An 11,051-nucleotide genomic window follows, 5' to 3' on the forward strand; every position below is an offset into this window, starting at 1 on the left:
TCTTTTTATAGCTTATCAAGAATACTTAACTTTATTTGAAAAGAAAATCAGACAAAATGTATAGTAAAACTGAAAATAATATTTGATCATAGAATAATTGTTGGTCGTCAGATCAGATATTAAACTAAGTTAACCGTTTCTCCAATCAAAGAATATGCTTTTTTGTGGTTTGTGTGAAATGGGTACAAAAGCAGGGATAGTTTTTTAACTATGTATTGGTTCGTTTTGCCCTTGTCTCCAATTCGTTAAAAACAGGTTAGAAGAGTGGATTGCATAGTTAACTCATGGGTTATAAAAATCATGCTTCATCCTTTTTAGGGTGCACTGACTTGACCCTTAAAAATGAGAAAAAGGGAATTTTTTTTTTTTTATTTCTTATAACTAACAAAAATTAAAAAATTTAGTTAATGGATCTAAAGTATATTAATAATTTAATTTAATGTTAGATGAATTAGTGTTAGATGAATTAATTTATAAAATAAGTTAACAGTGATAATGAATAAATGTTATGCCTTTTAACACTAAAATACATAATAAAAACTTTAAGCTTAAACATTAATAATACTTATTAAATGTTTTGAAATTTTTAACAATTTTATAATAAAAATCTTTAAGATAAAAAATAATAATAAATTTATCTGTGAGAAAAAAAAATTATACAATAAAAGTATTTTTCGTATAAGTTGTAACATCTTATATTAGTGTAAAGAAACTATTAATATATAAATGGACATTTATGATATCAAGTGACGTAAGGAGACGTATACAAAGTCCTTAAAATCTCCCAAAATGTAAGATGTAAAGTATCCAAATCCAAAACATACATGAAAGTTTTTCAAAAGATAAGATATAAAAGAGTTGGGAGGATATTAAGTATTTATATATAAATATATCTCAAAAAGACTTCAACTTCTTCTCTTGGAGCACCCAACACCAGAACCTGTGATGTTCTTTGACTTGGAACGCATCTAGCAGAAGGAGGCGCCCAATACCAAGTGCCCTAGAGCTCTCTACTAAGGAGGCACCTAGTGGTTTTTAATGACATGTAGTGTAATAACATATATCAAATTCTATAATTGAGTACCATCTTTCAAAATTACTATCAACTATTTTGTAGGTCTTAAAATTATTCTAATTTTTCATACACAACAAAATTGAATTGAATTTAGTTCGTAGGATCAAAAGTTAGTCATCCAAAGGGATATCAAGCCTAAGTCCAACATAAATGTTTAAGAGTTTGTTTGAACTTTTTTTTTACATAAATAATTACAGGAAAAAATTCTATAAAATTAAAATTTTTATTGCAAGTTAAAAATAAAAACTTAGAAATATTTTATACGAAAGATTTTACAGATTCTTTTTAGTTTAAAGAAAAGTTACATTTTTTTTTCTCTTTAAGAGTGTATAAATTTATCTAAATATGTACTGAGTTAGATTTATTATTATAGATAAAACCCAAATTAACACATTGGTTATCATTAACACATCAAGCTATATTATTATAGACAAAACTCAAATTGACTACTAATAAAATTTTAGTTAAATATATTTTTTATCTTTTAATTTTTTATGAAAGTTAAAATTAGTCTATTTTCAAAATTTTGGATCAATTTAGTCATTCATTTTTAGAAATGCATGAATTTAATTTTTTTAACTAAATTTTAAAAAAATTATTTGATGTTTCAGACATGTTTTTTATTTAACTAAATTTTATTCAAATTCCATCATGAAGCGTATCAAATTAAATGAAAGTTTTAAAATGAGACTAATTCTAATTTTTACTATAAGTCGAAGAATAAAAATCATATTTAATCTATAAAATTTCACTATAATATAGTAAAAAATATTAAAGAAAAAAAAATTAAGTAAGTGGTCCTAGATTCATATTTAATTTTACTGTTGATAAAGAAAGCATTAGTTTAGCATAATATTCATACGTGTAAAGAAAAATGACAGTCTTAATATATAAATTTTAATTTTGTCAATTTTATTTAAATTCTATGAATGGTTAAAACAATTTAAAGTGTGGTTGATTTGTAGTAATTTTTATGTGTTTTTAAAAAGAAAAAGAAACTGTAATTATGTTTAGAAAACTTTTTACTCTTGTATTGTAATAAGACTGGATTTTTTTTTGTGCTAAAAATAAAATATATCAATACTTTTGGTACTAAATTGATTTTTTATCATTTACTATATTCAAATTTGAAAACAAAATTCAAATAATGGTAATTTTATCATTTTGTAATATAGATTGTTTTGAAATTGGTTTAGAAAATATTTATATATACATATTTTATTATATTTATAAAAAAAACAATATATTATTAAATAAGGTTCGTAGTATATAACTAGATAAACATATATCATAGGAATCCCAAGCAAGTCATAAAATCTAGCAACAGAGAGTTCATAAAATGAAAAACAAAAGGCAAACTTTTAATTTCTTTATATGAGTTTTACAACAACATAGACGTAAACCCATTAAGATTGATCTAGTAAGAAAGTTCAGTATATTCATAATAATAACCTAAACTTGATGAATTGTTACGTTACATTGACACTGTAAAACGAAGAACAGAGAAAAATGTATACAAGTATCTCCTCCCTTTACTTGGTTCTGATACATGATCTTGAAGATAATTAAAATTGGTGAGAACTAAATCTGCAAAAGTTACTCCTTTAAACCACACCTGAAAATCATCTAGAGCCACCACTATGCCCTTTTCCTTTGAGGAAAGAGGCACTTTGGGTGATCTCACGCAGTGGCTTATCTGTGTAACGAATACTGTTATAAACCCATGCACCAACCACAGCCCCAGATGTTGGAGACACTAAATATATCCATATTCCTTTGAATTCGTTGTGCACTAATGCAGGGCCTAAGCTTCTTGCTGGGTTCATTGATGCTCCTGTGATTGGTCTGTCACATAAAAAAATCATCAAATCATGTTATCAGTAATTACATAATAACATCATTTTCATTATGATATCACGCTAATGCACGAGATCATACTTTGACCTTTACTTTGCTTCCGAAAGGTGTAACATATTTGGCTGAATAAAGCATTTTTTTTTAATGTGTGTGCATAGTAATATTCAATTAGCTTTGGATAAGATATGCAATAATACCCTGCAAACAACACATTCAACAGCACAGTGGCCCCAACGGCAATCCCAGCCAACTCACCGATCTGCAAGATTGGAAAACAAATAAAATGAATAAATAAAGGCCACCGTGTCACACGGTCCAAGAGAGACAAATATTCAAATCTGGATTCTTGTTTAGTATAAGACGTATCTTGTGATGCAAACTTGTAGCTTCTTCCAAATGATTCAAAACGCAACAAATATATTCAGACAACAAGTCCATTTTTTAATGGAGGTGATTAGCCAACCGTAATTGACTGCAAACTTGTTAATAAAATGTTTTTGTTACTGTTATCGAGAGCTAATTATATTATGTATAACCAAACAAGAAGCAAAACAAAAATTAAGGAGGGAATAAAACTTCACCGCTCTGTTATCGGTGGCCACCCCAGATATGACAAACATAAGGAAAAACGTGATAATGAATTCAACCGCAAAAGCTTGGGCGTGAGTCCCAGATGGAAGTGTTCCTGAAAACTGGTTCTCATTGCCACTGAATATTAGTCTGAGAGTCCCACTTGCAAGTGTGGATCCAACAACCTGTGCTACTACATAAACTGGTACCTACAATGTTCAATCAAACATAAGTATAACCATGCCAATCATTTTAAGACGAATCGGGACAAGTAATTAACGCGTTTTTGTTTATCAATTATATATAAACTGGTGAAGGCAAATATGTATTTTAAGGTGAGATGTTATGTTTATACAACACCTAGTTTTCTCAATAATTCCGTATGACACATCAACAATTTTTCTTTTACTTGTCGTCTTATCTCTCTTTTAAAATTTAAGTTGCATTGAAATATTGTATAAAATAACCAAATTTCTCTTACAATACAATTTCCAATGATACTATCGTTTGACCTATATTTTCCCACCTACTTTAACTAATCGTGAATGAAGAAGAGAAAATAATGTGTTTGGTTCACCTGCTTCCAGGGAAACCTTTTGGTTGAGGCAAAGGCAATGGTGACAGCAGGATTGAAATGGGCACCAGAGATGTGGCCAACCGAGTAAACCAGCACCATCACGACTAGTCCCCAAACAATTGATATCCCAGGAAGTGTTACCACGTTGTCGTTGTTCTTGTTTACAACCACTGCAGCACACCCTGCGAATATCAAGAAATACGTGCCCACCACCTCAGCCACCAACTGTATCCATCAAAGAAACAAACACCATGTTGGCATTTCCAATCTCAGTGCTTTAAGTTCAACATGGTCAATAGATTAAGATTATGTTGATTAAAAGATATGCAGTGTAGTCTACAAAAAAAAAAAAAAAAACTAATTTACCCCTCTTTCTGCAGATTTAGGCAACGAAAAGAAATTATGACACACCTTTTGCAAGAAAGAAACATTGAGAAAGGAGCGTGAGTCTTCAGTTGTTCTAGAGACATCCTTGTTTACATCTAATACCACCTCGTGGTTTGTTGTTGAATCCTCGTCCATTGCAGAAAGAAAAATGAGGAAACACCAGATAATGAAATGCTTCGTACAGTGAATATGAAGATAGGAGAAAATGGAATGTGATCTCTATTTATTTATCAGATGACGCGGCTATGGTGATGAACATGATGCATAGTAATACTATTTATCTGAAAGAGCTTACCCAATAAATAGTAATACTATTTGTTTCCTTTTCTTCTTTGTTTTTGACTTATTTTGTTTCCTTTTCTTTTTGTTCTTTCTTTCTTAGTCAAAATAAAAAATTGATGCGTAATTAAGAATTATAAATGAATTTAACTAAAATGCATCCTCTTAATTAATGTTAAATTAGGTCTACCATTTTCTCACCTAAGAAACCAAATTATTAGAATTTTACATTAAACAAATGAGGAAATAAAGAATTAAATAAATCACAAATATTTTTAAGCCTGATATTGGAACAATTTTCTATATTGATCGCGGCTATATTTTTAATATGTGAACGCGAAGATTTCGAAGATTGATGTCTACCAAATTATTTAAGCACAGTAGATTCAATTATTTGATTAAAAGAATTAAAAATGGGCTAGAAGATTCAACTATTTACGCGGAGTATATATGTCAAAGATTCACTCGGCTTCTTCTCATTGGCAAATTCAATATTTATTTTTTCACTAGTGACACTGTAAAACGAAGTAGAAAACCAATTAGAATAAATTGTTCTTCTCTAAAAGTAATTAATTTGTACTTATAACCTATAGGTAGCGTTAGACAGAAACAATTATTAAGTCTAATCTGTTTAATTATATTAAAACTTAACTTTTATTTTAGATAAATTTTAAATAAGTAAAGATTTCAATATCTTTGCAAATATATTTTTTTAGCTTTTTATTATTTAAAGAGAACAATTTTATTACTACCGTTTGCCGTCTCAGATTATATAGTAAAGAGGACCAACGGTAGATAAAGACTTCACGAGACCAATTTAATTTGAGTGTGTCAAAGTAAATTATTCTTGACCACATTTTGTTTGTGTTGTGTTGAAGACAAAATGTTCTTGGTATAGAATTTGATTTTTGAAGTTTGGGTGGATGTTTCGGAATTTTCGAAAGATAGACAGAAGTTGTGTTAGCAAAAGATAAAGTTAAAAGATAAAGGTATATGTAATTTTTTTATGATCATCATTACATATGATCACGTTTCTTCTTTTATAACGTTTAATTGTTTCCTACAATGATCTTAAGAGAGGAACAATCTTCTGCACAAATTAACTTATTGGGTTTAGGATATACTTGATTATATAAAACTAAGTCAAGGTTTTTAAAAGAAATTCTTAAAATAATTGATTATGATAAAAAGTAATCTTTATCACAATTCAAGTAAAGTTTTAAAAAATACTATTTTTGATAATAACCAATCAACTTGTGCAAACTTGTTTTTTTATATATTTTGAATATAATTAGTTGTTGTGATTTGTCTTCAATCTTATCAATATTAATAACGTTTTTAGACAAATTAGGTCATAATACATTTAAGTTATTGAGTATCAAACTCAATTATTTGTTATCTACTAGGTGTAGAGTACCAAACTCAAACACTATTTATCTGTCACCTATTGAGTATTGAGTGTCAAACTCAAATACTACTTATTTTTCATTTATCGGGTTTCAAGTATTAAAGTCAAGTACTGTTTACTTATTGTCTATCAGGTGTCAATTATTAGAATTAGATATTGTCTACCAAAACTAAGTACTACCTTTTAAGATTATGTGTTGTTTACGAGAGTTATGTGTCGTCCATTAGGGTTAATGATGAACTACCCAACCCCAAACTAGTTAGTTTGAATGACTTTACCCAACCACAAGTCAGTTTATTTGAATGACTTTACCCAGCCATAACCCGACCTGTTTGAATGCCTCTATCCGGCCACAAGTTGACCTGTCTGAATGCTTTTATCTGGCCACAAGCCAGTCAATTTTTGCTTTTACTTGGTCACAACCTGACATTTATAGGAACAACTAATTATTTCTACTCGACCACAAATCTGCCTATGTGACTATTTCTACCCTACCACATGTTAGCCCGCCCTACTACCTTTCAAATTACCAATGCTAATAACTTATTATTTTCTAACTTAGCATAATCTAGATCAAACAATTGGCTCATTAGGTGAATTGGCCACCTATATAGGTTCACCTAGGCCTATATAGGTCCACCTAGACCTATACAGGTAAACCCACAAACATCATAATTACCCTATAAATAGTACAACAATTGTGGTAAATAATTTACGTTCATATTTACATCATTAACTATTATCTTATGCACCCAACTAACTTAGGTATTAGAGTATCTTTTGCGGGCACACCCTTCTTAGTCTTGAAGAAATGCGAACTTAGAACATATCATTTAAAGAGTAAGGAGTCTTTGTAATAAGGAGTTTGAAGAGTCTACACAGGGTGTGCTGGTGGACTCTGTAAAAACAATGGCACCCATCTTGGGATTGATAATGGAATATTTTATCCCTTAAGCCCTCCACTTGGGATGATCAATCATTCCCCATTAGAACTCCACTAGGGGCTTATGTTCCTACCATACTATATAGTCCTATATTGCTTAGGATTCAACGTCAAGCATAATTCAAATACTCCTTCCACCCTTCGAGACGCCATTTAAGGGCAAAACCATTGATAGATGGGGCCCAAGCCCAATTATCTTAATTTAGCATTTCTTTTATTTTTATAAAATAGGTGTAAAATGTGTTAGGCATATGGTAGGTAGGTAGGACTTTTAGTTCTATATATAGACATGCCAACACATCTTGTGATTCACTTTTGAAAATAATGAATTGATTTTTCTGTAGATTAAATTCCAGAAATCAGTTCCACCTTGAAAGTCAAGGCTACGAATCCCAAAGGGTTTCCTCTAATCACCTTTCATTTCACATTTTCCATTTCCTTCAAATCCCATTAGATTCTCTTTCCTCCACCTAATCACCTTTCCACCAATCCGCTTGTGGCACATCCGCATCACCCACATCCTCTCTTGAATCTGCGTCATCCTCGACGATACTAAGTCTTGTTCGGCCTTGATGGTAATAAACATGGGTTAATAATATATATGTTAAAAGATGATTTTTAATTAAAAAATATTAGTATAACATTTATACAAATATTTGGTCTTAATTTAGAGAAAGATAATATTGCTCCATTTTGAAAAAAAAAATTGAAACTAAATTAAATAAAAAAGACATGGACTAAATTAAAATCATGATAATAACACTTGACACTGATATTAACATTGGCACTGACATGTAACACTAACCGTGCCACATATCACACCAAAAGCCTGTTATACAATTACTGAACAAATTTTTAACATCGAAAATTACAATTTTATAGTCTGTTATTTATGAAATTTGGACCATTACGAATGTATTATTTTCTTGTAATAAAGATTATTAAATATCAACAATTATTTTTATCAAATAACAATCTTTTTATGGAAAGAGTAATATTCACATAAAAAAACTTATAATTATTAATTATTTATCTCTTATGTAAACTATTATCGAGCTAAAAATTATGTCATTCTTTTATACTAGCACAATTCATACAAGTAAGGTCATATATGAAAGTAATTTTAATCAATAAAAAACATTGGTCATTGACAATGAATTTTGTTAAGTAACAGGCATTTTCTGGATTGAGCATTTACTACTAAATTAAAAATATATATAATTATGATTAATAGTTAATAGAAATTTTTTTTCTATCTTAGGAAGATAATAGTTTAAGTTACATGATTCAATTATGACTATAGTCCACTTATTTTCTTGCAACAAATACAAATTTACAGTTCAACGAACAGTGTTTATAGGTTACATTTTCTCTGTGTTTTACTTGAAAATGAACTAACAACTAACGTTCAATTAGAAAAATTTAACAAAATTATCCAAGTATAGTTATTATAATTTTCTTAGCATTTCCGCTAATTAATGATCTCATGAAATTATTTTTATATTCATAAGGTAAAATTTTAACTTTGTGCCATTCCTCACCGTCCGCAATTAATAGCATTGAAGAGACCTACAATAATGACTCTTTATTCTGTAACTTTTTTGGCAAAACTCTGTTCTACTATTAATAACTATGAATTCTTAGATCAAACGCAAGATCTTTTGGGACAAGGAAATAAAACAAAACAGTGTAGTTTGTTTGAGTGGTTTACGCAAATCTTTTGTACTTATTTGGAATATTACTTCAACAAGGACAAATTACATGCAAGAAGTTATTGACTCATGGCAGAATTAGAGGTGATGAAAAGATTAGAACATCTGCATTTGGTTAAACTATTTGGTGCCAGCAGTACGTCCTTTGAGAAAAGAGGCACTCTTGGTGATCTCACGCAGTGGCTTATCTGTGTACCTAATGATATTGTAGACCCATGCTCCAGCCACAGCTCCAAGAATTGGTGCCAAAATGAATATCCATATTCCTCTGTATTCTGAGTGCACAAAAGCAGGTCCAAGGCTTCTCACAGGGTTCATTGATGCTCCTGTCACTGGCCTGTCAAATATCAAACACTTTCATCACTTACTATTGCAACAACAATATTTTCCATTTTATTAGGCTTTGGATTCGTTAACTACCCTCCAATGATCACGTTCAGCAGTATTGTAGACCCAATTGCAATCCCAGCCAACTCACCAATCTGCATAATTTTAAATTCAAGTCATCGTAACCAAAGCATCAAATAAATGATCTTCATAAGAACATTTCGTGCATGAGCCGACTTAGATGGTATATTTTCTCTTTTGATTCCACTGTTTAGAATGTAAGAATGATCTGATCTTCTTCTTTTTTACATTACTTTACTACTAAAAAAATAGTTTAATTTTTTATGAGGAAACATCATCATGAAATGTCAACCATTAACCTCAGTGTTGCCATACCTCTCCATTTCTTCCTGACATTATAGCGAAAAATGGATTGGGTTGGTCACTTTTTGACTAAAAAACGAACGAGCCAATGAAGTATTCAATTTTCACCACCCAAAACATTAACCCAACTTTTTTTAATTAAAAAAGCACTCATATTGGATTAATATTGTAAAAAGACCGTGAATTAATATTGTCTCTAGAACGAATTAATGTTTTGTGCTACAAACATGTTGTTAACATTCTTTAGTACTGTTTGTGAGGGAAAGTCTCAGGTTCAAAACATTCAGGCTCATGAAAATATCTTGAATCTTGGGCAAAAGTTAATGATCTTGCTTAGTTACTATGGTTGAAAAGTAATATTGTGTGTAAAAGAAGGTTTTCAAATCTGATTAGAAAGCATGTATCAAGCATAAAGAGCAGGGTGAGAGAGATGTTACCGCTCTGTTATCAGTGGCAACCCCTGATATGACAAACATAAGGAGAAATGTGATTATGAATTCAAACACAAAAGCTTGCAGATCAGTTCCACTTGGAAGTGTTCCTGAAAACTGGTCATGCTTTCCCATAAACAACAGCTTCAGAGTTCCACTTGCAAGTGTGCCTCCTAGCAGTTGAGCTGCAACATAAGCTGGTACCTGTATAATAACAAGTTAGGAGTTTACTTTCAGAGTTTTTTGAAGACAAACAAAGAAGAAAAATAGTACAATTTCCAAATAAACCACCAAGTTTATAGTCTAGAAAATGGTTGTGGCTGCGTCACCTGCGTCAAGGGAAACCTTTTGGTGGAAGCAAAGGCAATGGTGACAGCAGGGTTGAAATGGGCACCAGAGATGTGACCAACAGAGTAAACCAGCACTGTCACAACCAGCCCCCAGACAATTGCTATCCCAGGAAGTGTTACCACGTTGTTGTTGTTCTTGTTCACCACAACCGAACCACATCCTGCGAATATCAAGAAATATGTGCCCACCACCTCGGCTATCAACTGCATGTGTCCATCAACAAACAAAAGTTACCAAACCATGATACTGTCATGTCCAATCTCAGTTCTTCTTGTTCAATATTTCACAACAAAATATAGATTATACATCTTGCAAATTGTAATAACAGCATTATAATTCTTTGTTGGGTACAAAAGCAAGACTAGGAGGCACCTTCTGCAAGAAAGGAACAGAGACAAAGGAGTCGGAGCGTTCCACTGTTTTTGGGGTGTCCTTGGTTACATTGACAACTACCTCGTGTGTTTCAGATCCTCCTGAATAATCAGCCATCGGAGACAGTGAGCAAGGAAACTACTCGGGAACAGAATTAGACACTATCATGTACATAACTAACAACTCCAATTTATAGGCAACCAAAATGTTGTTTGCCGCCGAGAGACGGAATAATTTATATTATCAAACAACTAAAAATGATCATTCCCTTTTAGGTATCTAATTAGACGTGCTTGTAAAAGTGTTTTATATTATTAATGAAAACTTATTTTTTTTTAGTATAAGTTCTTCTTTTTTGGTAATACGAACTCTTATAAT

The 11,051-nt window shown here is 30.9% G+C and overlaps 2 protein-coding genes across 2 annotated transcripts; both read right to left on the reverse strand.

Annotated features, from left to right (window-relative positions):
• Positions 1-2,429: 2,429 nt before the first annotated feature.
• On the reverse strand, positions 2,430-4,754 carry LOC124827411 (nodulin-26-like). Its single transcript, XM_047300498.2, has 5 exons — positions 4,491-4,754; positions 4,080-4,304; positions 3,514-3,711; positions 3,130-3,191; positions 2,430-2,920 (listed from the first exon to the last, which is right to left on the reverse strand). The coding sequence occupies exons 1-5, from the start codon at positions 4,599-4,601 to the stop codon at positions 2,698-2,700; spliced, it is 819 nt and encodes a 272-aa protein (XP_047156454.1). The 5' UTR covers positions 4,602-4,754; the 3' UTR covers positions 2,430-2,697.
• A 4,048-nt stretch (positions 4,755-8,802) lies between these two features.
• On the reverse strand, positions 8,803-10,849 carry LOC148205614 (nodulin-26-like). The gene is made up of 5 exons (XM_088111493.1): positions 10,674-10,849; positions 10,280-10,504; positions 9,957-10,154; positions 9,229-9,290; positions 8,803-9,145 (listed from the first exon to the last, which is right to left on the reverse strand). The coding sequence occupies exons 1-5, from the start codon at positions 10,788-10,790 to the stop codon at positions 8,929-8,931; spliced, it is 819 nt and encodes a 272-aa protein (XP_087967619.1). The 5' UTR covers positions 10,791-10,849; the 3' UTR covers positions 8,803-8,928.
• Positions 10,850-11,051: the final 202 nt, after the last annotated feature.

The sequence above is a fragment of the Vigna umbellata genome, chromosome 1 (assembly GCF_029865625.1).
Source record: "Vigna umbellata cultivar VRB3 chromosome 1, Vumbellata_1.0, whole genome shotgun sequence".
In the NCBI taxonomy this organism is placed as follows: Eukaryota; Viridiplantae; Streptophyta; class Magnoliopsida; order Fabales; family Fabaceae; genus Vigna; species Vigna umbellata.